Genomic DNA, 27,929 nt, shown 5'->3' on the forward strand with positions numbered 1-27,929 from the left:
CACCACACTCTTCCCCCAGACCTTGCCCAGTCATCACTTTCTTCTGCCTGTGTCTGCATTCTGTCATTTTATAATAAATCAGTGACCCAGTGAACAAAATGTCTCTGAGTTCTGTGAGCTTATCAAATGAGTCAAACTTAGAGATCAGAGTGATAGTACAGCCAGTAGAGCACGTGTCTTACACATGCCCAACCCAGGTTCAACCCCTGGTACCCCTTATGGTTCCCTGAGCCCTCTAGAAATGATCCCTCAGCACAGAGTTAGGAGTCAGCACTGAGCACTGTAGGGGATGACCTAAAAACAAAAACAAAATTTATCAAACCCAGAGAGAAAAAGGTTGAGAAAAATCCTCTACAAACTAAGGATTTTCACATGGCATCTAGAGATCGAAAGATTCTAGTCTTGGGGGACTGAGCCCTTAATCTGTAGGATCTGGGACCAACTCATGTTGAGTGTCAGAATGAGTTGAATCTAGGACACCCAGCTAGTGTTGGAGAATACATCTGAAATCTCTCTCTCTCTCTCTCTCTCTCTCTCTCTCACACACACACACACACACACACACACACACACATGCATTGGGGCTCAGAAACTCTACCTTGAGAAGGATTCTTTGTTAATAATCTGATCCAGTATTAGACTTTATCCCAATTGACCTCCATTCCCCATGTTTGTGCCCCCACTAATCGGGATTATTTGGTGTCCCTGAGGAGGCTTTAAAATTTCTCACTTTAGAGCCAGCAGATAGCACATCAGGTAAGGCACTTATACACAGCTGACAAGATATCCCCGGCACCTGATATGGTCTCCCAATTCCTGCCAGGAGTAACCTCAGCACAGAACAGGAGTAAGCTCTGAACACCACTAGTGTGGACAAAACCCAAAATAATAGTAAGAGCAACAATGATACATATTTTAAAATAAAAATTTCTCACCTTAAACCCCAAAGATGACTCAATGGCTTAAAGCACTTGCCTGACAAGCGTGAGGTCATGAGTTCAAACCCTAGTACCACTGCACGTGATTCCATGATCAAAACATTCCCCAGTTTGTGACCCCCCAATGAGAAAAGGCTCAGAAAATCCTAGCAGTAAGCAGAAGGTAATCTTGACTGTCCCAAGGCCTGGGATTCCTAGTAAGGAGAACAATGTTGGGTGGGGGTGGGGGGATTTTTTTTTAACTCTTAGGGCTGGAGAGATAGCTTAAAGAACTGAACATGATAGAGGTCTGCGTTAGATCCACATTAGATGGATAGATAGATAGATAGATAGATAGATAGATAGATAGATAGATAGATAGACAGGCAGACAGATAGATAGAGGCCTGCATTAGATCCACAGTCTCCTACAGCCAGAAGCAACCGCACCCTCTCCCCACCTCTGCACCAAGCTGGGAGTAACCCCTAAGAATCATAAGCCAATGAGTTTTGGTTTTCTTTCCCCCTCCAACGGCCCCTGGGTGTAGCAAAAAAAAAAAATTAAGTGGGGGCGGGGTATCCTGGCATTTTCCTCTGAATCACGATCATGATCAGAATCATCCTGTTGTTCTGTTGTTCAGCGATTGCCTCGAGCAGGCAACAGTAACATCTCCTTTGCCCTAGCCCTGAGATTTTAAAAAGTGCCATATTCAAGGCTCTTTCAGGGTTAGGAGAATGAGACCCATCATTGTTACTGCTATTTGGCATATTGAATATGCCACGGGGAGTTTGACAGACTCAGCCGTGTGGGGAGGATACATTCGGTAGCCTGCCAGGTTGTCCAAAGTAAGAATGAGATAATAAGATGTAGCATGGCCGCAAATGTGGCCAGGCGCTTCCGGGAGTCTCTTTATAGTCTCTGGGTCTTGGCCATTGATGGGATTCCTCTGAATGCAGCACCTAAAGTTGGAGGGAGGTCTCTGGCATGGAGCTACTGTGGCTTGACACAAGAACACTCGAAGCCTGGGCGGTTAAAGGGGCTTTCCATTGAGACCTCCTCTCAACTGCCACCTCTCTCCAAGGCCCCTGCAGTATCTGAATCAGTCTACTTGGGTGCACGTTAACCATGTGTTCCCCATCCCCCGCTCTCTGGCCCCTAAGCCTTTCTCTTAATGTTTTTGAGAGCATTGAAAAGGGAAACAACCCCTTTCCCCTGGTGTGTTCTGAAAGCAGCAGTGTCGTTTCCCTAAAGTGACAGACACGAGAACCCCCTATAAAATTTAAAATGATTGAGAATAAAGGTATGTTGTATAGATCTGCATTTATTTTCAGTTAGAATCTAGGTCGTGTTTCCTAGTGATGGTGATACCTCCACCTGAGGGGGTTCCAGACTGATCCAGGAGGGGGAGAAAGGCTTCAGGTGCAATTGGGTAGTAAGAGAAAGCCTCCTCTATTTGTTTGCTTAAAGACAGTAGATTTCAGGGCAGGGAAAGGGGCTGTGGGGAATCTGAGTGACTATTTTTTCTAAAGAGGGAAAAGTAGGACAAACAAGTTTGGGAACCTCTCTCTGATCTAGATTAATAACAGAACTGAATAGTTGGAGTTTTTAAGTCAGAAAAAGGGATCTAAAAGGATAAAATCCAAGCTATTGCCTCTAGAATGTGGGATTAGCTGAGGGTTCTCTCATTTTTTTTTAAATAGCTATTCCCACCGTTTGGGGAGTTTGGAATTTTGTACATTACCTTACTATAATTTTGTCCAAATGTTTGGAAACAAATATTTGAATAACAGAGATTTCTAAAGATTTCATACATCATAAACGTCTCTAGGTCTGGAAATGTCCTCAGTCTCATCGTGTCTTTATGGTGTGTGACCACACACGTTTATGTGTGAAATGCTTAGTAATAGGATTGGTACTTTCAAAACCTCACTGTGAATATCTAACTCCAAGGCAGGACTTGAGCAACTCAGCCACAGAACTTGAACTCACGGCATCCCCAAGCTTCTTTATCTGTAAAATTGAAATCATAATTACTTTGTGGAAAAGGTGCTAACAGTTGAAACATTATTGAGGTCCGTGTGATAAAAATAGGGTGTTTGCCTTGCATGTGGCCAACCAACATTCAATCCCTGGCACTTCACATGATCCCCTGAGCACCATCAGGAGTGATCCCTGAATGCAGAGCCAGGAGTAAGCCCTGAGCACCACCCAGTGTGGCCCCAAAATGAACAAGAAAATTCAAGACAGTAGGGGAAAACTGGTCTACAAGGAGGCCTGGCCACAGCTCCTCTGCTGATGTGTATTTTTTGGTCTCCTGCTCTTCTTCCTTTGCTTCTGTCTTACAGAGGCTCCTTTTTCACAGTACTCCCAGGGCAAAGGGGAGGAAGTATAGGCAGGGGAGGGCAGGATGGCTGATTCCACAAACCTGCTTTTCTACTTAAAAAAAAAAAAACAAACTATTCATTTTAAATTCTATGAGTTATAGGCCTAAAAAATTCATTACTTCTGTTCTAATTATACCAAAGCCTTACAACTAAAATATTCACCCATCATTTAAGAGACCACCACTTAAAAGTATATTAGATGCAGAGATTTCAGATTTTACCCAGGGGTGTAAAGCTTAAACACTCCGATTTGCAGAAGAGACACAAATTGGAATAAAGACATCCACAGCAAGCTGTTTCATTTCCATTAGTTATCATTTACACATCAAATACATATGGCATGAAGACCAAATATACAGAACTTCCACATTTATATACAACATATAATCAACATAGTGCACAATTCAAATCTATCTTACAATCAAGTGTACAAGTTTGAATATGGCTTTATAAACTACTAATAATAACTGTGCTAAATTAACTCATTGATCCAGAAAGAAACACTGGAATGCCTCCACATTGGGGCCTTGCTTCAGCAAGTTGCTATTCACCTTTCACAAAACAGAAGGTGCAGGTCAATGATTCTGGGGAGTATACACCCATCAGCCCACAGGAAGCCTTAACCTGAATGAGAATTATTGACAGTGGACCCTCCTATCTTGGATATCTGGAAATAATCTTTACCACTCTCACACATTTGTAGACAGTAGATTGTAAACAAATATAAGACATATAATCAGCAAGACGATGATTTCGAAGAATGATCAAAACAAGCTTTCCAAGAAGGTACTGAAATTCTCAAGCAATTCAGCACTTATTTGCATGATTTGGTTTTTTCCTCCTCCTTTATTTTCTTGTTTTGAATAAATGGGTAGCCTGTGGAATACTTCAGAAATTTTCAAGATGTTCAAGATCACATAGTCCTAAAAACTAAATTAAAAAGTAAGTCCTCTTCTAAAGGTGGCATCAAATTATTTGCCCTTTTCTTCCCTCTAACAAAAAAAAATGTGTTTTCCACATAAATAAATACCTGGCCTAAAATCATGCCCCCATGTCTATTTTCTCTCTGTTTTGCCACAATATAACATTTTCTAATCAAACGAAGTCTTCCTCTAAGCCCCCCCTTGCCCCATTCTCTTAACTACTGAATATAGAAAACATCATTGAAAACATTTGTCCATTATCATTTTGAATGTGCATTATCAATATAGCTGTGTGTGTGTGTGTGTGTATGTTTGTGTGTTTTATAAATAAACACACTGAGAGCCACGCTCAGAATACTTCAATGATTAGGTGAGTGAGCACAAGCTTTGGTGACCACTGCCCAACCAGGAAATGATTAGGGGTCTTCCCAAACATTTTAAAAAAAATTCTTCTGTAAAATAAGTAGGCATTACTTTGTACATTTTTTTATAAAATGAAAATGATATACCACAAACACATCTGAGAGACTAAAAGAAAGTCCTAATCAGAGATGCCAGCATGCCAGAACTAATCACAGTTCAGGCAGGGCTATGTCAGGAAACAACCTTATAAATGAAAACCAAGGACAATGTTATGTTGGGTCTTCTTGCACTGGCAGCTGTATTTCCAAAGACAATCTTTCCCTACAAGTTGCATTTGTTTTTGTTTTCTTAACCTGTACCTAGAAATGTGCCTGACTGGTCTCTGATGCAGTCATGTACTACAGAATGGCTTGCAGTCCCAGTACCCGTTAATGCATCCTTCTTTCCTTCCCACTCAGAAATTCAAATACCACCAAGTGAAGGACCTGTGTATACCAACCATCAAGAAACTGTCACAGAAACTCATCAACATTTCATTTGCCACATTCACTATAAGACAGGATGCTAACTGGAGAAAATGCATATTTGCAGTAAATATGTCCCAGGAGACTGATTAGTTGAGGTAAATTCATTAGACAGGAATAACAAATATGTGGCCATGTGGCCACTATGGAAGCAGAGGCCACTTGAAAAACAGCATTTCCTTATTGCTGCAAAAAATTTCATACATAATTTGTTAAAAGTGAAAATATCAACATTTGGATATTTTTTCCCCTTTCATTGATTTATCATTGTTTTGCAGTTTATTTTTGTAATGAGTAAAGTGTGATCTCTTACAGAGGGACAGAAGCAAATATAATTTTTTTTTTTTTGCTTTTTGGGTCACACCCGGCAATGCACAGGGGTTACTCCTGGATCATGCACTTACCCCTGGCGGTGCTCAGGGGACCATATGGGATGCTGGGAATCGAACCTGGGTCCACTGCATGCAAGGCAAATGCCCTACCTGCTGTGCTATTGCTCCAGCCCCAAGAGAATTTTTCTAATGGAAAAGCCCACAATTTTTTTAAGGGAAATCAAAAGTATGCAATGTTTTTCTTTTCCACTAATAACTACATTTTCTCTGTTATTTAGCCACTACTAAATGGCATGAACATTCATAAGCTGAATATTATTTTTTAAAAGTCATTTGGAGGATTTTTAAAAAATATTAAATGGGAAAATTTAGATATTAATAAAAAATATAAATTATCTGAGCCACATTTTTAAAAGATTCCTGCCAATAAAAAGTGGGAGATAAGTCATATTTAGTAATACTATTTCTCATAAAATTAACTGTCATAAATGTACATTGCAAAATTGGTGTTTCAAAATATTTAAAGCTCTAATTAGGACTGACATTAATTTTTAACATTCAAACAGATCAAGTTCTTTGCTGAAATTATCCAATTATATATAGAATATGAAAGTACAGTATCAATAGTTTGCTCTACATAACTATTCCCCATTAAAACTATGAAGGTGTGTGGGTACTAGCTAAACATCTTTGTTTTATTATTGCATTAATCCCCATTATTTGCCTGCAATTTTGACAGTTTAGGACAACAATCCTGTAGACATATGACCTATTAAACCTGTTGTGCTCTAGCCATTAGCAGGCCTTTAAGAGAACATGAGTCTAGAGATAAGTTCTCAAGAGTCAAAAGACTGAATGAAGTACCTGGTCAGCCCCCAAAGAGCTGAGTTACTTTCCTTTGAATTATTTTTCAGTGACTTCTGTAACCACCTCAAAGGGATAAGGCCAATACATTTCTGATTCAAATAATCTTAAAGAGTTAAAAACCCTGATTATCTAAGCTATTCTTTAGAACCAAGGACTAATAACAGGTTCCTAGAGAAGAATTCAAATGAAGCAAACATAAGTTACTTTCAGACTTCATCCTGCCACCAGCAGTTCCTCAGGCAAGAAACACCTCCAGACACACCCACAACAGCAGCTTTTTGAAATCACAAATCTTATCAGACCACAGAAAGCAACTGAATAAAGGCAGAATACTCCACAATCTCAGGTGATTGATTCCTGGACCTGTTCAAAATGGGATGTCAGAATTTAGCACTTAGGCTTAGTAGCCACTTGTCACTGAATATACTTTCAGTTCTCTGTCAACTTAAACAGCACTGAATATAAAGGAGAACAAAGCCTCCTAGGTCACAGTCAGGAAAAATTAAAATAACTTTACTCTGTAAAAAATAAAATAATAAAAGAAGAAGAAGAACCTGAGTTTTTCCTACCAACAAAAGGCACCATCCTTTTACTGAAAATCCACCCAACAATTAATCTACAAATCAATGAACACAGGAAAATCTGATTGTACAGACTCTTTTCCTATAAGGAAAAATTTAGCCTTTTCTCTCCCAACTTCAAGTCCTGGAATGGTGAAATCTAGAGTGTACACATAGTGGGTTTCAGGACTGAAATAAGCTCCCCTGTCCTGAGCTAATTTTAATTAATCAGTTTTTGGGGTGATGAAGAGATAAATGATAATGACAACAAAATGTCTGAACAAGATATTTCCTCAACTAACATTCAGCTCTTCTTCCTTCCCGGTCACTCAGCACAATCCCAATGTAGACAATAGAGATATGAACCTGGTTGAACACCCTATACCAATTTTTCTGTCTCTAGATGTTAAAAGCAAGAGCATGAATACCAATAGTAACTTTTGAAGACTGTTTCGAAGAGGGCTTTTTCAATTAGGTGTCTGAATCCTCCAAAAGGATCCATGAGGTCTCCACGTTTCCTGAACTTTTATGCATAATATTATCTATTTGCACATATGCATTCTGCTGGAAGAAGGATCACAAGAATAACTGGAAGACTTCATTGGAGTCCCTGCCAACCAATATACAAAATCACAACTTTGCAGCACATCTTTCTAAGCATACCTTTCCCTCACAGCCTTCAGGGAAAGAAATGAAACGCTCTTTCTAGAAGAGAAACAAGGAGCAGAGATACGTTAAGAGATAGGTACAATTTGGGTCAGTAGGTAGAACTCAAATTTCATTTCAGGACAGAGGCAACCATGTGGTTCCTAATTGCATGTCTAGGCAATAACAAATGAATCACACGGAAGCACTGGATGTCTCAGAAGGAGCCACCTCAGGAGACAGAGATAAGAAAACTGGACCCAAAAGTGCACTCTTAGCCTAAAGCAAGGTGGCTAAAGTAATTTCAAAAGATTGAAAGTTGATGAGTAGAATGAATTAGGAACGTGGCAAGCATGTGAAAAATAAAGGTATAGCAGATACCTAGGCAAAGGTCAGAGGCCCAGTAAACACCCAATGAATGAACATTTGAGCATGGATTTTTTTAAAAAATCACAATGAATAAAGGACTACTGTGCAAAATATAAAGCATTCAACAAAGCTCAACGACAAAAAAAGAATCACATCAAAAAATAGAAAAGAACAAGTACTTCCTTGAAGATATACAAATGGCAAATCAGCATAAGAGTTTATCATCACTTATTATCAGGGAAGTACAAAGCAACAATCAGATATCATCTCACACCAATAAGAACGGTCCTTATCAAAGAGACCAGAAAAAAGACAGTGTTGGTGGGGATGCAGAGAAAAAGGAACCCTCATTCATTACATGGTGAGAATGTAAACTGCTTCAACCTCCTTGGAAAACAATATGGAGACCTCTAAAAATATTAAAAATAGAACTCCCATATGACACAACAATTCCAATTTTTAGCATCGGTCTCAGGAACTCAAACAACATTAATGTAGAACCAGAGAAATAGTGCCAAGCACTGAGCACATGATTGCAATCAGGAAGCCCAGGTTCAATTTCTGGCACCACAGGGTCTCCAGAGCACTGTTCAGAGTGACCCCGCCCCCTCAAAAAAATGGAGTACAGATCTAGGAAGAGACCCCACAGGGTGTGGCCCCAAAACAATAAAGCAAAAAGAAAATTGTTTAAAGTTATATGCATACCTATGTTCACTTCACGCTATTTACAATAGTCCAGGTATAAAATCAACTCATTTGCCCAATGACATGATGAGTGGTAAAGTGGTAACGAAAGAAATACTGAAATACTACTCAGCTCTAAGATAAAATCTTACTTTTTGCAACAAGTTAGATGGAGCTGGGCAGAAAGTCATATTAAGTGAAATTTGTCAGAGGGATGACAAATACAAGATCTCACTGTGGTATATAAACAAAGCAAGAGAATAAATGGTAGCTGGTAACAATGATCCCTTGGATTTTGAGGCTTTTGGTTATTGGTGATTGTGGTGGTAGTAGTCGTGGGGAGGTTGGAGGGGAGGAGAGGTTGGAGGTTGGGGCTGTATGCAGCTGTGCTCAGGGATCATTCCTGACAGTGCTTGGGAGACCTTTTACAGTGGAAGGATCAAAACTCCAGTCAACTGTATGAAAGGCAAGTAAGTACCTGCCCCTTTAATACATGACTGATGTTACCAAGCAGGGGTGGGGCAGGATGGGGGAGGGAATGAGAATGGCCTAGACATGAACCGTGGTAGAGGATTTGGGGCATCTGGTAGTGATGGAGGGATAGTAATTTTGCGAATCATAATCATTAATGCAAATACAATCATGTTGCCTTCTCTACAATGAAAAATATAAGTTTGGTGTGTGTGTGTGTGTGTGTGTGTGTGTGTGTGTGTGTGTTTTTAATAGCAGAATGAGTAGTCCTGGGAGTTTTATCTAGCTGTCTTGGGTATCAAACACAGCCATGCTATGCACATAGAAAATACTGAGCTGAAAAGACATGGGAGAAAGAGAGGATGACTTCAAACATTCTTGGAGAGATGCTACATATGTGATGGCTCTATGAACATGGGGTCACTTATGGGAATATGGATTTAAAAAAACCAAGTCAAACTCAATTCCAGGGTTTGCCCCTCAAACAAACATATATGACACCAAACCCATCAACAATTTTGGACTCAATTTTGGGCTGATCTTCACAATCCATGACCCGGGCATATTTCTGTGATTTTATACTTTGTCTCAAATAATTTGGAAAAGACCCATGAAGCTAAAAGTCTCAATGTTTTCTTTCCTTAAGCCCTAGCTATTTCGCAATGACACACCCAAATGGCTCAGTATATGACGGCAGCGCTCACTTGACGACTAGACTGCAGATGTAATTCAAGCTTCTCATTGTTCTGTGATCAGTCAGCTGGGTACCCCATGACTGTGGTTGTGTCAATATTCATAATTCATTGTTACAATAATAAAACTTTTGACACTATGATTTACTTTTACATAAATTTATATTGTCCTCATATCTACTTTGATATTTAAAAAGTAAAGTCTGTTGCTGCTCATTAAACCTGGAATGGATAGGGGTGAGGCTAAAGGAAATGAATAGAAGGATGTAATTTATTTTTGTAATGGGAGCTAATAAGAACAGGTAGTTCTGGGTCTTCTGAGCAACCAAAATCATCTGGTAATTTTCCAGTTCACACTTTCTTAAATTGTTTTTCAGTATAGAAGAAACACAGAAGTTAAATGAAGGAGTCTGATGACCAAAATGTTCCCTAATATTTTTTTGCTATTTTTTTCTTGTAAGTAGCACCTGTTAATCAAATTGAGGAGCATTTCAAACCCGGGCAGATTACAAATGAGCCATATAAAATGAAAGACAATGTAAGTCACTCATATCAAAAAAATTTGGGTCATTTTTTTATAACCCACATTAGGAAGCAAATGGTGGCTATAGCAGGGTCCAAATTATGAGTGGTGAGACCAGAAACTAGTTTTCCAAGTGACTATGTCTACCAAAGATGAAACATAATCACTACCTGGGAGAGATAACTGGATAAAATTGTTTCACAACTTCACTTTGAACACTAGCTCTCCATACATATGCCTTCCAAGTACAGACACACACACACACACACACACACACACACACACACACACACAAAACTATGTGAATTTACAAACTAATAATCATCATTCTTGGAATAAAATTCTATCATCCTCCGTGCCAGTAAACTGTAGACAAACTTTAAAGAGTTGTTCCCACTCTCAGCTGTAATGACAAATCAGTTTTGGATATAAATTCACAGTCCTCCTGTTCATTACATTCATATTTTAAGTCTAGGAGTTTTATAGTCACTCCAAACTTCCCCACCACGATTGAACACAAAACAGATTCATTCATTCATATCTTCACTACCACATTCTCACTAGGCATAAACAGTCTTCTTTTTTTTTTGCTTTGAATTCTGTTTTGGGGGCCACATCCATTGATACTTACTCCTGGCTTAGAGCTCACAGATCATTCTGGTAGCGTTTGGGGGACATATGAAGAACTGAGGATTGAACCCAGATCAGCTTTGTACAAGTGCTCTATCCAATAAACTATCTCTCTACCCCCAGTTCTTTCAAATGTAAATGATTTGTATAAGTTACCAATAAATGGGCATTCTATGGAATAGAAATGTCTAACTTGGAGTATCTCAGTATTTCTTTCCAGTTGCATATGCCCTCCTGAGTTGCTTACATGGTAATCAATTTCAAAAACTCTTTCCCTCTTTATGAACCCACAGCATTTTGGTATTATTTTACAAAAGCTATATCCAACCAGAGTCATTTGCAAATAAAGCACATGAACTTTTCCCAAGCTGCTGTCTTAATCTCACAATGAGCAACACTTACCCACTCAGTCCTTTGGGGTCAGAATTAAACAATTTTGTTAGCACTTACTCTCCTAACCCACAGCCATCAACAGAGGATCTTCACCCACATTTCACTATAAAATGTTAGTAGTCAACAAAAACTGTCTTCAGAGATAGAATGCCTTGGTAAGTATGGGTAATCCCAAGAGTTCATGACCTCTGCCGGAAGAGGGTGTACAATGAAGAAAAAGAAGATCCTTAAGAAGCAATGAGATTTGTCCACAGCCAACCTTCTCCGGGGCAAGGTTGAAAACACCAAAAAGTAGCATTAACAAAACTGCATAGAGTCTACAGCTGCACAATGTGCTTCGATGTGAGAAACATAATTTTCTTCCTACTTTATCTTACAATAGATCTGGCAAGGTATGCTTTCAAAAGAGGCATTACAAATTAACAATCTTCCAAAAAAACAATCACACACTTTCACCTCCACCTCTATTAAACCTACTATCTTCCTGAGCTTTATTCCCTCCAAATAGATAAACACAGACAACTTAACACCCCAAAGTCAACAAAGGACAACATTCCAGTGTGCGTTGGGGTATCCAAAGAAATACTTTTCTGCAAATACACAATAGAACTGAAAACTGTGGTTGTTGATCTGTAAAAATGTTTTTGTCTCAACAAAAGATGATTCAAGCAAGCTCATAGAGAGGGAAGAGGACTGAGTCCTACTTGTGCCTTTTTGTGTTTTTCATCTGCTTGAGCTTTTTGCAAGTGGCTGTGCTTGCCTAGATAGGGAATTCCTTTGCCCTCCTATCTTGCCACAAGTGAAGTACAATAAAGAATAAAATGTGTTGATGTTGCACCTCTTCCAAGAGGTTGAAATAGCTGAATGTTACCACATGAATCCTCACAACACCCCTGTGAGGTAGGTAGCTGGAGAGTACTGTTACCCCCACTGTACAGGTGGGAGAAATGAGGCACACAAGAGTTAAGGGACTTGCCCCAAATTACACAGCTAGTCACCAACAGAGCATAAAATAAAACTGATACTGATTAGCACCTAGCATAGTGCATTGCACATAGCAGGTGTTCGCTGAACTGGATTTTTATTTTATTTCTATCTCAACAAACGATATTACACACAGAAAATACAAGCAACCACCCTGAAACATTAATGTCCTACTTTTTTTTTTCTGATGATATCCCTCATCACTTCCAATCCCAGTGGATAAAGGATGTTAAAAAATCCATCTTGCCCTCAGGTTGAAGAGGATCCCCATCAGCGCTCAGGATGACCTGCTCATTTTGCCTCCTCACAATATTAGTTTTCTAATGAAAACAAAATGAATTTCAGGAACCATGCTGACGTGGGTGGTTTTTGTGGTTCTTTTTTTTTTTTCCTATTTGTTTTCAATGGAGCATCTGAATGGTTCTGTATTTCATTTGTACAAAAAGAAAAAAAGAAAAAAGAAAGAAAGAAGGCTGCTATAGTCGGTCCACTGGGCTTGAGAGAGGTGTGTTAAGCACGAAGACCTTCTCCCAGCTCTATGGTTTTCTACCTGGGAAACTGGAATCCCAAGGAGTGGCAGCTCCAGCAGACAAGAATCAGCAAGGCAACAGTCAGTCACTTGCACTGTTCATGTTCTGTGTAGTCATCCATGTCCACATCAGAATCAAAGAGGGAGCGTCCTGTGAAATCCGTGTCGGGGGTTCTGGAAAAACTGTTCTCCGCACCCTCATCTTCAAAGGTCTCTGTCCTTGAGTAAAAGCTGAAATCTAGCAGGGGCGTGTGGGTTTTGCTGCCTTCGCTGCTCTCCTCAGACTCATAGATGGTGTTGTCATCATCGTGGTGCCACTCTGGCCAGAATTTCCTCCGGATCCTCTCACAGTACATGGCCAGGTTGATCAGCTCGCCTGCAAGAAGAGGAGCAGTAAGAAGACCGACAGTTGGCTGGTTCTCAAAGGCAACAATCCATCAGCAAACCACCCAGCATTTTAGGAAATGGGAGGATGAGGAGGACAGCAGAAGCACTGTTTTTACATTGAGGTGCTCCCAGAATAGTTCATTTTATGGAGGCTGAAGCAGCAGGACAGCAAGTAGGGCATTTGTCTTGCACACAGCTTACCTGGGTTCGATCGCCAGTACCCCATATAGTTCCCCGAGTCTATCAGAAGTGATTACTGAGGTCAGAGACAGAAGTAAGCCCTGAATACTGCTAGGCATGGCCCCCAAACAAAAACAAACAAACAAACAAAAAAAGAATAGTTCATTTTTAACATGCATGGTAAAAAAGGTGAGTGGAAAGAATTATTCAGAAACTAAACTGGATGAAATTTAAGAGTGAGTCCAGTGATGATAAAAGAGGGGAGGTGGAATTATCAGAAATGGCAGCCGCACTACCAAAACAACTTTGTGAAGCATTTTATTATTTTAGGTTTGCAAAAAAAGGAAGTAATGCTTCTAGTAGTTCATATTTAAACATATAATGTGCAAAGATATAACAACTACTAGATATTAAGTCAGTCAAGAGTAATCATCATTCTACAAATATTTAGTATTATTCAGGGTGGGTACTATGCTAAGTAATTGAAAAAAATTATGTAAGGATGGAAATTTTTTGAGGGGTCACACTCAGCGATGCACAGGGGTTACTCCTGGCTTTGCACTCAGTAATTACTTCTGGGGGTGCTCGGAGGGGACCATATGGGATGCTGGGAATTGAAGCTGGGTCAGCCATGTGCAAGGCAAATGCCCTATCCTCTGTGCTATTGCTCCAGCCCCCAAGGATGGAAATTTTTCCCTGGAAAAAAATCATAAAATGTGTAATTCAGAATTGTCTTTTTTTTGGTTGGGGGGGTATTATTGGGGGATATGGGCCACACCTAGCAGTGCTCAGGGGTCACTCCCAGCAGTGCTCAAGGGACCATATGTGATGCTGGGGATTGAACCCAGGTCCACCGCATGTATGGCAAGCCACCCACCCAGTGTACTATCACTCTGGTCCAAACTCAGAAATGTCTTATAGATAAATATGCCTGCAAATGCATTTAATAAATTAGGAATTTAAAAAAAATAATAATTCCAGAGCTGCACCACAGTTGCACTTCTTTTTTATGTGAATCAAAGGAAAGCTTTGGTGACATCACCGCAACCATCCAGGCATTTGTCGAAAATATGAGTGTTTGGCTGTCATAGTCTTCCCAAGTGAAAAATAAAGGAAGAGGGTTAGTGTTTTCCCTTTGATCCACCAGATGGCAACACTGTTTGTAAATATATAATTTGGCACTCTCTGACAGAAATTTATCATTTAAAAAGCGTCTAGATAGGCTTGCTCTTCAAGCCCATATTCTCCCTTGACCACGTATTGCACTACTTGTCCTTATGTTTCTTTGCTGCCATGTTCTCCCTTGAATACATTTCCCCTTTTACCTTTCCTCTCATACCTTTCTAAGTAAGCTTCAATTTTAAAAAGTACCTTACTTAATTTAAAAAAAAATCCTAAATTTTCTGTTATCTAAACATCCACTTCATGTTAAGATAATTCATGACTATTGCAGAAAATTGGAAAATATAAATAAAAGAACAATGAAACCAAAGAGATGCACATGCTATTGCATGAAGGAAACCCAAGGTCTTTTATTTTTAATCTATTTTTATTTGAGTATCATACCCAGCAGTACTCAGGAATTACTCCTGGCTCTGCACTCAGGAAGTACTCTTGGCAGTGCACAGAGTACTATAAGGGGCTTCGGGGGGGTGGTCAATCCCAGACTGGCTATGTGTAAAATATGTGCCTTACTTGCTGTACTATTGCCCCAGCTCCAAGGAGCCCAGGATTCAATCAATAGCACTGCCTGGTCCCTGAACACCTACCAGAACAACCCAGAGCACTGTACTAGGAGTACTCCTAGTATCACCAGGGGTGGCCCCAAAAACAAAATAAGAAAATTATTATCAATAATCCCATTTGTCATAACATTTATATTTCTCTTTCCAGAAATTAATATTTATACCTATGTCCAAGGGCTGGAGCGATAGCACAGAGGGTAGGGCGTTTGAATTGCATGGGCTGAACCTGGGTTTGATTCCTCCACCCCTCTCAGAGAGCCCGGCAAGCTACCGAGAGTATCTCACCCGCACAGCAAAGCCTGGCAAGCTACTTGTGACGTATTCGATATGTCAAACACAGTAACAACAAGTCTCACAATGGAGATGTTACTGGGCCCTCTCGAGAAAACTGATGAACAAGGGGAGGACAGTGCTACAGTGCTACCTATGTTCAAATCTCCACTCACTACACAGTGTTAACCATACATGGTTTTTTACCTTATTTTTCCCAATTTAACCGTGTAAAATGAAAATTTTCCTATTTCACACTGCCAAATTTTTCCATTTGACAGTGCTCAGTGTTTCACTGTACCAACAGAATATGCTTTCACTTTGTTTTACAGATTTCTTATCACTGACCAGGTAAACTGCCTCTGCAGAAACTGTTCTATTGATGACAGTCTGCAACTACTTGATTTTCTATTCAAAAAAGCAACCTGGTCTTATTTTGAAAAAGTAGAAGTCTTCACAAAGAAATGGTTCTATATAAATAAAGCAAAAAATATCTAGAATCATATCACGATCACGATGATCCTGTTGTTCGTCGATTGCCTCGAGCAGGCACCAGTAACATCTCCTTCATCCTAGCCCTGAGATTTTAAAAAGTGCCACATTTAAGGCTCTTTCAGGGTTAGGAGAATGAGACCCATTATTGTTACTGGTATTTGGCAAATTGGGTATGGGAAGTTTGCCAGACTCTGCCGTGCGGGCAGGATACTATCAGTAGCCTGCCGGGTTCTCCAAAAATGAGATAATAAGGCGGCTGGAGTGATAGCACAGTGGTAGGGCATTTGCCTTGCGTGCAGCCAGCCCAGCCGAGCCGGGTTCAATTCCTCAGCCCCTCTCGGAGAGCCTGGCAAGTTACCAAGAGTATTCAATATGCCAAACACAGTAACAAGAAGTCTCAAAATGGAGACGCTACTGGGCCCGCTCGAGCAAATCGATGAACAACGGAAAGACAATGTACATACACACACCCCCACATCAGAATCATATCAACCTAAGATAATTATATTAACATTTTGTTCTCATTTCTTCTTCCTGTACCCACGGGATAGTGCCAGCTTTTATTAAAGAAAAAGAAGGGCAAGTAAAATAATGCTCCTGGAGCTGTTCAGAGCAAGTTAATCCGAGAAGCAGGCAGCCCTATTCTCATTTCTTCCCATATTTTCTTATTTATTATCACTATTGATTTGGAGATGAGCGCTAGACTAGACCCATTCCCAACTGGATTCCACGGGATGTCAAAACAACATGTAGCCGCCCACCTACGAGATGGTCGAACTTCTTCATCAAGACCTTGAACAAACGGTTTGATGCTATTCGTGTTCCTGGAGTGAGCAGATGCCATTGGGCTACTTTAGCACACAACAGGGTCAAATGCAGATGTTACTGGTGCCCACTCGAGAAAAATCAATGAACAATGGGATGACAAGTGATTATAAGTGATTATCACTATTATTACCTATCACGCCAATTACAATATTAACTTTAAGCAGTTTCCTATGCCATCCAAATTTTGCAAAACTTTAAAACTGCTGTTGTCCTGCTTAAGTAAACATATATTTTCCCGAAAGAAAACAAACCTCCTGCTTCCTGTAAACCTGCCTGTAGAGCTTGTATCAGCTCCAGATCATCCTTTCCACATACTCAGATCCCAGCACTGTAGCACTGTTGTCCTATTGTTCATCGATTTACTTGAGCAGGCACCAGTAACGTCTCCATTGTGAGACTTGTTGCTACTGTTTTTGGCATAAATCGAATACGGCATGGGGAGCTTGCCAGACTTTGTCGCATGGGCAGGATACTCTCGGTAGCTTGTTGAACACTCTGAGAGGGATGGAGGAATCGAACCCGGGTCAGTCGCATGCAAGGCAAACGGCCTACTCTCCATCCCTCTCAGAGAGCCCGGCAAGCTACACAGAGTATCCTGCCTGCACAGCAGAACCTGGTAAGTTCTCTGTGGCATATGTGATATACCAAAAATAGTAACAACAAGTCTCACAATGGAGATGTCACTGGTGCCCACTCGAGCAAATTGATGAACAACAGGGCAACAGTGCTACAGTGCAGATCCCAGCAGCCCAAGCACTATGAAGGATCCTTTCTGGTTGCTACTCCATTTTCAGTCAACTTGCTGAGAGGCTGTCATCACTGCCTCTCTGTGGAAGATGCAAGCCAAACTTTCCCTTTTTTTTTTTTTTATCTCCCTTGGAAAAGCAGTTAGCCAGCCTTCCCTAGGAGTCACAGGTAACCAAGACTGATGAAAATGGGCAGCAAAAAAGAGTGTGGATTGGGGACAAAAGCAACCGATGCTGGCACGGATGTGGCGAGAAAGGGACCCTCCTTCACTGTTGGTGGGAATGCCGACTGGTTCAGCCCTTTTGGAAAATAGTATGGACGATTCTCAAAAAATTAGAAATTGAGCTCCCATTTGACCCAGCAATACCATTCCTGGGAATATATTTCAAGGAGGCAAAAAAGTATACTCTAAGTGACATCTGCACTTATTTGTCATTGCAGCAGTCTTTACAATAGCCAGAATCTGGAAAAAACCTGAGTGCCCAAGAACAGATGACTGGTTAAAGAAACTTTGGTACATCTACACAATGGAGTACGATGTAGCTGTTAGAAAAGATGAAGTCATGAAATTTATATACAAGTGGCACTACATGGAAAGTATCATGCAAAGCCAATGAGTCAGAAAGAGAGGCATAGACATAAAAAGATTGCATTCACCTGGGGGACATAAAGTAACAAAATAGGAGATTAATACTCAAGAATAGCCGAGATCAGTACCAGGAGGATTACTCCATGGCTTAGAGGCCAGCCGGGCATTGTAGGGGAAAGGGCAGCCCAGATAGAGAAGGGAGCACCAAATAAAGGGTGTTTGGAGGATCCTCCCAGGATGGGAGATGCGTGTTGAAAGACTATGGACCGAACATGATTGCCACTCAATGCCTCTTTTGTAGACCACAACACCCAAAAGGAGAGGGAGAATAAAAGGGAATGCCCTGCCACAGAGGCAGGGTGGGATGGGGGAATGGGGGGAATGGGGGTGGAAGGGATACTGGGATCCATGGTGGTGGAAAATGGGCACTGGTGGAGGGATGGGTATTTGATCATTGTATAATTGAAACCCAAGCACAAAAATTTGTAAGTCTACAACTGTACCTCATGGTGTTTCACTAATAAAAATTTTTTTAAAATACCATAATTTTTATATAAACTACATTAAATCTGCAAAAAAAATTGTGCTCACTTTGCAACAAGCTCTGGGGACAGTTGTGTACCCCTCAATCAAGGCCTCTTCCTCATAGCTGCTCCCTATAGAAGCTGGGGGATCCAAATCTATTCGAGAGCTACCTCTAAGTGCCATTTGAGAGCCACCTCCCCCAACCCGCCCTGCCCTGCCTGCAAACATAAAATCAAAACAGTTACATGTACGTATATAAATTTGAACATGACAAGGAAAAGCACAGAACCTGAATTAAATCTTTAGTGTTTGTTATTATTCTCTGGGAGTGCAAATGCACATGCATGAGTGTATGAGCAGAGCTAGGAAGATCATACATCTTTTAAAAACTTTATGCGTGTAGCTTCACTTTCTGTAACAACCATGATTATCTTCAATTCACAGCCAAGAAGTAAATTAGTAAAATACTGTGAGTGAGTTATCGATAGTCTCAAACAAATAATGGGGTGGGAGAGCAGCTGGATAAATTTTTTCTTAGAACAGAGAGGTGGGTTTCTTACAAATTCAGATGATGGTAAGAGTCGTGGTGGTTTAAATGGGGTAGGCAGATGCACTGCAGAACTCTGCCTTTCACTGTTCAATTTTTCACTATTCAATTCTTTACATCTGCCTATTTTAATTACAATGGAGCCATATCCAGTGGTGCCTGGGGCCTATTAGGTTCAAAGGCATTCCAGGAACCACCAGGGGGTGATCTGGGAGCATCTGGAACACACTCCACAGTGCTGGGGGTTGTGGGAGTCAGGGACAGAACCCAAGACCTCACACATGCAGGCCTGTGATGTACTATCTGAACCACATCCAATATGCCCACAGTGAAGGCAGCCCAGGATTTCAACACTTTGGAATCCTCTATCCAGGGTTTTGAGGGTACTGTGAAGCTGAGGGAGTCCTCAGATCTGAATGACAAATGACAGATGATGGGAATATACTGCCAGGTAGTGTCAGAGAAGATGCAATGAAATACGGAGAAGTCACTCATTTGAATTCCATTTGTTTGAATTGCATTGGCGAAAATGTTGGTTGGCTTTGTTCGGGTTTGTTCTGGTTTGGTCTTGAGGCCACACCCAGCAGTGCTCAAGGCTTACTCCTGGTCTGATCTCAAGATCACTCCTGGTGGGTTCAGAGAAGCAGATAAAGTGCCAGAAATCAAACCCAGGTCAGTCACGTGCAAGACAAGCACCTTACCAGCAGGACTACATCTCTAGCCTCATGTGCTTATGTTTTAAAAGTAACAATAATGAGGATTTTTAATTTTGCTAGTTTATTCCATTCTTGACCACAGCCTCTCTTTAAGTAGTGTGTTATGGAAAATACTACACTGTAGCACTGTAGTATTGTCCTCCCTTTGTTCATCAATTTGCTTGAGCAGGCACCAGTAACGTCTCCATTGTGAGAATTGTTGTTACTGTGTTTGGCATATTGAATATGCCACAAGGAGCTTGCCAGGCTTTGCCATGTGGGCAGGATACTCTCAGTAGCTTGCCGGGCTCTCTGAGAGGGGCAGAGGAATCGAACCCAGGTCCGTTGTGTGCAAGGCAAATGCTCTACCCGCTGTGCTATCACTAGAGAAAATAGTGGTGAGGTATTAAATGTGCTTTTGGTTCTGTTTCCACGAAAATAAAGAGCCTAGAACCAGGTATATGACTCAGTGGCAAAGCATATGCCTTGCAAAACGAGACCTGTGCGCTTTTTTTTTTTTGGCTTTTTGGGTCACACCCGGCAACGCACAGGCTCTGCACTCAGAAATTACTCCTTGTGGTGCTCGAGGGACCATATGGAATGCAGGGAATTGAACCCCGGTCAGCCCTGTGCAAGCCAAACATCCTACTTGCTGTACTATAGCTCCAGCCCCAGACCTGGGCTCATTTTTAAAAACATAATTATCTGATCAAAATATCAAATGAGGGTTTTCTCAATGCAAAAACTACAAAATCTTTGTAATAAATTATATTATTTTATGTGTAGGATATGAAAAAGATCATTCTAAATCTGAACCCTAGTCAAGGAACAAAATTTGAGGTGCTTTCAGGTACTGCTTATGAGATTGTAAGTGTCTACAGCAATTTATTCACAGGTTTCTCACAAGGGCCAAAAGATTATACCCTTGAGAATAATCTCCAGCTATAATTTTAGCTTAAAGAAATAACCAGGGGGTGGAGTGATGGCACAGCGGGTAGGGCATTTGCCTTGCACACGGCCAACTGAGATTCCATTCCCAGCATCCCATATGGTCCCCCAGCACTGCCAGGAGTAATTCCTGAGTGCATGAGCCAGGAGTAACTCCTGAGCATCGCTGGGTGTGACTCAAAAATAAAAAAGAAATAACCAGAGATATGAATAATATGTATTTATATATTCATTATAGAGTTATAGATTGTTAATAAAAGTCATTTGAGGGCCAAGTAAATGACTCAAAGAGCTGGAAGTAGGAGAGCTGGGATCTATCTGTGATTAACAGTAACACTCTCGCAAAAACTGCTGAGTTTAGCTCCCAGTAAAAGTTATTTAAATATGACCCAAAGTCCAGGAAAAAAATTAGTCACATAAATTACAATGAAGTTATAAAACAGGATATTCTACAACTGCTAAATATTTGTTTCAAGAAATATCCAACAAAATTAAAAGCCATAGTATACAATTAATTCTATTAAATTTTATATATTTTTTGGTTTGGGGGCCACACCCAGCAGTGTCTAGGCTTACTCTTGGCTCTGCACTAGAGGATCACTCCTGGCATGCTCAGAGGACCATATGGGGTGCTGGGGATCAAATCTCAATCAGCCACATGCAAACCACCCACACCTGTGGTACTAGTCCAAACACTGTCAAATATTTTTATATTGAATCACAGTGAATTACAAAGTTATAGAGATATTTACTACTGAGTTTCAGGCATATATTATTTCAATACCAATTCCTTCACCAGTGCCCACTATCTTCCACCAATGCCCAGTTTCCTTCTGCCTCCCAGTCTGCCTCTGAGGCAGGAACTTTTCCCCTCCCCCACTGTCCTAGTGTTCCCTTCCTTAACTTATACCCATTACCTCTGCCCCAGTGGTGGGTTCATACTGAAGACTAGTTCTTCTGCTCTTCATTTCTATTGCCTTTGTGCATTTGATATTCCCCTATGATGTTCCTTTATATCCCACATATGAAAGAAATCATTCTGAATCTGTTCCTGTCTCTCTGATTTCATTTAACAGGATACTCTCCAGATCCATTCACATTGCAGCAAATTACACGACTTTATCTTGTCTTATGGCTGAGTAGTATTCCATTGCCAAACGGAGTTAATTTTAAAACTTCAAATTATAACTATATGAACATCATAATCTTAATTTTTTATTTTCTTTTTCTTTGATTTATGATTCACACCTGGTAAAACTCAGGGCTTACTCCTGGCTCTGTACTCAGGGATCGCTCTTAGAGGGCTCAGGGGACCATATGGGGTGCCAGATAGCGAACCTGGTCAATCACATGCAAGGCAAATATCCTACACTGTACTATCACTGTCTCCTATTGTCCATATTTTTAAAGATAAGCATATACATATATATTTGTATTCATAAATGTACTTTATAAAAGGTGAGACTACAGGATTGAAAAGATCACTCAGCAGGCTGAGTACAGGCTTTACATGTAGATGGTCTGGCATCATCTGGAAACAAGCACTGCAGATCTAACCCAAGCACAGAGCTGAAAATAGTCCTACTACCAAATAGGACCCCAAACTAACCCTCCCCCCAAAATGATGAGGGTCCATAGGACAATACTAGTGGTAGCTCTCTGAGTGAAAGAATCAGAAATTATTGGTTCTAAACTTTTCTTACTTGGACAAATTATGTTCAATAAGGACATAATATTCATATTTCTGCATAATAAATACACACTCATATACAGAGATGTTTTTAAAAATTCGTAAGTACTTGAAGTCCATCCACCTAATCACCTCTTAGTCATCAAAGAAAATTTTAACACTATTTCAAAAGTGTTCGTGTTGTTTTATAAAGTATATCGAAGGACAAGAAGGTAACGTTTATACCAACACTTTCACAAGACAGAGCCCTCAGTGCCCTTCCTGGTCCAGAAGTAAGGCAGAAAACTGCTGATTCAAGCCATTCCTGGGCTTGAGTCAGTTCTCAATTATCCTCAGTTATTTCTATTTCTCCTCCCTCCTGTTACTTCTTGGAAGAGTCCCCAACACAGAAAGAAAACAGGCAGGGATCAAATTATTAATCTGACTGCATAGCAGCCTTGATCAAAAGGTTCAAAGGGGTACGGAACAAAGGACTAAAATGAGATTTAAGAGACAATCAGTGGACTTTGGTGATTCATACCACACCAGTCCCAGGGAGAGCTGGAAGGAACTAGCTTGTTTTAAGAATCAAAGTACATGCAACGATGTGCCAAAACTCCCTGACGGATGAGGTGTCTGATTCCCCCAAATGAGTGACTCAGGACAAGACTCAAAATCAATTTCCAAAAGGCTGATCATTCCTTAAAAAGAACACTAAATATCTCAAGTTCTTCCAGGAAGTAATAGAAGAAAAGGCTGTCATAAATAAATTAACAAGAGATGCTACACTTCTGCGAGAAGAGACTTAACAGAAACCAAGAGATCTACTGATAACAATTCCTAAATAACCTGAATAAATAAGAGATTATCTCAATAGTATGTGTGTATATGTTCATGCATAGAAGGGCTGTGCATGAATATGTGTGTGTGTCTGTCTGAATGTGTAGGCAAAGTTGGGTAGAAGCGTATCTGTGTATGTACAAGTAACTGTAGCTGCAGCTTGTAGGGAAAGAAGTACACTGAGGCTGGGGAGATGACTCAACGGGCTAATGGACATGCTTTGCTTTCAGGAGCCCCAGGTTCAAACCCCGGCACCACAAGGCCCCTGGAGCAATGACAGAAACACCTGACCACCACAAAAAAGAAGTGTGTGAACCCAAATGTTCAAGATGAGATGACTGGATAAAGAAGCTATGCCGTAAGAAAAGATAAAGTTATGCAATTTACTGCTACTTGGAGGGACCTAGAGAGTATCATGCTGAGTGAAGTTAGCCAGCATGGTGTGGCTGGTCCTGGAGGTCTTTGGCTGCCGGAGCCCCGGTCGGGGCGGGGAGGAAAGCTCAACCCGCTCCCCTCCAAGGGGTCCCGGCGAGGGACACCCAGGCGCGGGGGCAAAAGACTGCACTGTTCTCACATGCTGAGACCTCTCTCCGCACACATGAAGGTACTGGCAGAGGGACAAAGCCATGCGGGTTCCGGGGCCGAGACCTCCAAGCCTACTCGGATTGGAGTCGAGCATCTTCCATCCAGATCCTCCAAATTCCAGCAGGCGGAGGTCACACCCACCACCTGGCCCCCTGGCGCCGTGTAATCCCATCAGCGGCCAAGACTCAGAGACTATAAAATCCAGATCCCGGACTTATATCTCATAAGTGAGATATAAAGAAACATAGTGGTGGAATGACAAGTACCCAAAGGCAATGGAATCAAAGAACAGGAGAACTGGTATTCAGTAGGAAACATGCCACGGAAGGGGACTGAGAGAGAGGGGTCAGAAAGGAGGGAAGAGGGGTGGGCGGTGAGAATGCCTAAAGTAGATGAAAATAATAGGAGGAGGTGGTGCTGAAAGGTGGTAAAGTGCCACGTATTAGACCCTATCAGAAGGTGCCTCTTGTAGAAGCAGACCAATAGGCAGGAGGCAAATGGGAGGTGGGGGGGACACTGATGGAGGGAAGTGGACACTGGTGAAGGGATGGGTGTTAAAACACTGCATGCCTGAAACACAATCATGAATAACTCTGTAATTTCACAGTGACTAAATTTTTGTTTTTAAATATGTGTGAGGAAATTTCTCACTGTTCAAATTACAGATGTAGCTAGCATGGCTTTGTGAATTATATCTGGAACTGAGAAGGTAGCATTCATAGACACACTCATACATATACTCATGTAGAGTGGGATTATATACAATTCTATATCTATCATTATTATGTGTATTCTATCCATAGTGGGTGTACAATGCTGCTGTGGTAGGAAAATGAGGGGAGGTAGGAAATAACGGAAGAGTATGTATAAAATGTATCCTGGTATTAATTAAAGCAAACACTATCTTTTAGATCACTAGAAAATATATCGTAAAAATGGAAGTAAAAATTTTTAATGATACAAACATCACCAATGTAACATCCAATTTAGATAAGTTCCAATTCACCAAGAATTATTTGCGTACTTATTATTTAGGAATTTAAGTATCAGTGAATATAGGTCACAGAGTTCAATGGACCAAGCAAAAAGTTTCCCATGAAGGAGGCCTGGGATCAGGTGCACATGGTACCCTGAGCACAGAAACAGAAGTAGTTCCCAAGCATCACTGGAAATGGCCCATATATATATATATATATATATATATATATATATATATATATATCTGTGTGTGCACATTAGTCCACAATACTCCTAGTCTCACTCAGTTGAAGTCCTAGACTACTAACTGCTACATATCAAGTTTGGCAATAAATGTATCTGCAGATGCACCTTCCCAAAGGGAGGATTTGCAATGTACCTCCTTTCTCCATTTGCTCTGAACTTTTGGCTATGCACAAGAGTACAACTACACACACAAACACACATACACACATACAAACACACACACGACTGTCAGATACATGACTATTCTTAAGCTTCTTATATAATTCTTCCTTGAGTGGTTTTACACAAACACACTCACATACACACACACACAACTGTCTGATACATGACTGTTCTTAACTTTCTAATAGAATTCTTATATAATTCTTCCTTGAGTGGTTACACTGTCTGATACATGACTTGAGTGGTTACACTGTCTGATACATGACTGTTCTTAAGTTTCTTATATAATTCTTCCATGAGTGGTTACACACACACACACACACACACACACACACTCACACACACACACACATATCCAAACTAAGGCCATCCTATATGCTACTCACTGACGATATCACCTATACCTTTGCCTACTCAGTTGCCAAATAAATACCATTAATCCCTTGGGGCTGGTACAACAGGTAAGGTACTTGCATACTCATGATCCTGGTTCCATCCCTGGCACCCCATATGGTCCTGCAAGCATCACCAAGAGTAATTCCTGAAAACAGAGCTAGGAGCTACCCCCAGGCATCTCAGGGTGTGACCAAAACAGCAACAAAAATATTTTATCAATCCCTCCTCCAAATCAAAATAATCAACTCTGATCCACACCTTCCCAGATCCCACATGCCTATTTATGCACTGCCTCAAACTAGAAGATACCGAATAGACCCCATCCACAACTGCAGGGAAAGACTCTTCCAGATCCTCTCTCATTCTCTCTCTCTTTCTCTCCAGTTCTTTAACACCATCACAGCCAAGAAGACTTTTCTTGCCCCCTTGCCAGCACTAATTTTTTTTTACTTCTGACTACCTTCTTCCCAGGCTCCCAAACATAAGTTTGTCACCTATGATCCAACTTATGCCATTTTTTGCTTCTCAGTCTAGAATTGCAATTTTTTTAAAGGGGGGTTGGACAGTGTGTTAGACTCTGTGCTCAGGGCTTATTATAACCTAGTTCTGTGCTCAGGAGTCACTTCTGGAAATACTCAGAGGACCATACATGGAGCTGAGGTCAAACCAGGGTCAGTCACAGTGCTTTACCACTGGACAATTTCACCAGCATCTATAGTTTAATTCTGAAATGCATTATGAACAACAAGGAAAAAAGATTGTGTTTCTTTAGTAGAAATGCACATGAAATGCTACTAGTAATTATCCTTTGCACATAGCCTGAGTTACAAAGCAATTTTACCATTTCTCCATTTCTACTGTTATCAGTGTATGAGCTACGGGCACCCCACTGCTTAAGAGAAAGGCATACTCTAAACTCCAGAGACACAAGGCTAAAAACATTCGCACATATATATGAAAGATCAAAGATCGGTTCAGCCCAGACTCAAAAAGACCATCTGAAATGGGCAGTGAGTCCATGAGCCTTGCCCAACTGTGGTGGATCAGCAGTGGTTACAAACAGTGGTGAACTACTGCTGCCCCGAGAAAATTAAGGGAAATCAACACAACAAATTATGTGGCTGGAATTCAGGCTCCATTTCAGTACCATGTATTTTTTTCAGTGCCATGTACTTCATTACCCTGAATTTCACTTTATTCATTCAAGTATCATATATTTCAGTCCGCGAAGTAAGGTGCTGAAAGAAAAAACACAGCGTAGAATATGGCAAAAATTTGTGCCAGCCTTGTTGAGAACGCAGTATAAGCAAGAGAGGGCCCTTCTCTCTTCCACCCCTATGTATCCTAAATGCAGAAAACTGACCCTGGGCCCAGCTGCCACCGGCTGGCGTCTCCATAAAGTGCAATAAAGTTTACAGGCAATGACCCGGAATTCTCCATTGTGTTCCTCTACCTCCCTCCCCCACTCTAACCTCCCCCAGCCACTCCCCCAACTAAAAAAAAAAGTTTATAGGACTTGCCTTTGATCAGCCTTTCAGGTCTTGTGCCAGGTAAGGTCCACATTGCCTGTGCCAGGTGTCCAAAGACAGTGGCATCCAGAGTGGAAAGTTTGGGGCCCATGATGTACTTCTTATCACCTGCAGCAGAGAGAGGACAACTGTCACCAGGCATCCCACACAGCCACCCAGCTTTCAGTACTCTCGCATTACTGACCACTTAACAGTGCCTCAAGCTTGGGAGAATCAAAATGCATGCACCTCCTCTTTTTTCAAAAAAGAAAAAAAAATCAGAAACAAAAGTGGAATAAATTAACTAGTTCTGTGACATAGTAACCCACACAACAGCAAGGCAGGGCAATAACAGAGCAAATCACGGCAAGCAGATAGGGAAAGAGGAGGTTCAGAGGAACAACCAATTATCAGCAAGTCTCTGGAGGCACCTCCTGGACTTGAACTCTAAAGCTTCAGATGCTGGGGAAGGGTGGGATCAGGAAGTTGCTCAAACCATCTCAAAAGTAACCCAAGCCACTCACAAGCAACTTCGGTATTTACATGGTTAAATCAATGCATGTCCTAAGGAAATACGTGAAGCCCAACCTACTTCAGGAGTTTGGAGGTCAATCTTCCAGACCACCCCATTGTCTAGGCAACATTCTCACCACTGAGTACTGGTTTCCACGCAAATACCACACAGAAGCAGCTATAAAAATACAGGCTGGGACTGGCCTCCTGAGCAAGGATGCTTCACATTGCTGCTCTTTCTTTTCACTCCCCACACTAGTGACCAGTCTCAGGCCCTGTCATCTGA

General features: G+C 41.0%; 1 protein-coding gene across 1 annotated transcript in view; it reads right to left on the reverse strand.

The window, feature by feature from the left end:
- Positions 1 to 12,301: 12,301 nt before the first annotated feature.
- Positions 12,302 to 27,929, reverse strand: part of FAXC (failed axon connections homolog, metaxin like GST domain containing) — a 78,805-nt gene continuing 63,177 nt past the window's right edge. The window contains exons 5-6 of the mRNA XM_056125105.1: positions 27,143 to 27,259; positions 12,302 to 13,166 (exon numbers count right to left, since the gene is read on the reverse strand). Coding sequence (XP_055981080.1) covers positions 12,877 to 13,166; positions 27,143 to 27,259 — 407 coding nt within the window. The 3' untranslated portion in view covers positions 12,302 to 12,876. The remainder of the gene's footprint in view (positions 13,167 to 27,142; positions 27,260 to 27,929) is intronic.

This window comes from Sorex fumeus, unplaced genomic scaffold (genome assembly GCF_029834395.1).
Source record: "Sorex fumeus unplaced genomic scaffold, SorFum_2.1 ptg000054l, whole genome shotgun sequence".
In the NCBI taxonomy this organism is placed as follows: Eukaryota; Metazoa; Chordata; class Mammalia; order Eulipotyphla; family Soricidae; genus Sorex; species Sorex fumeus.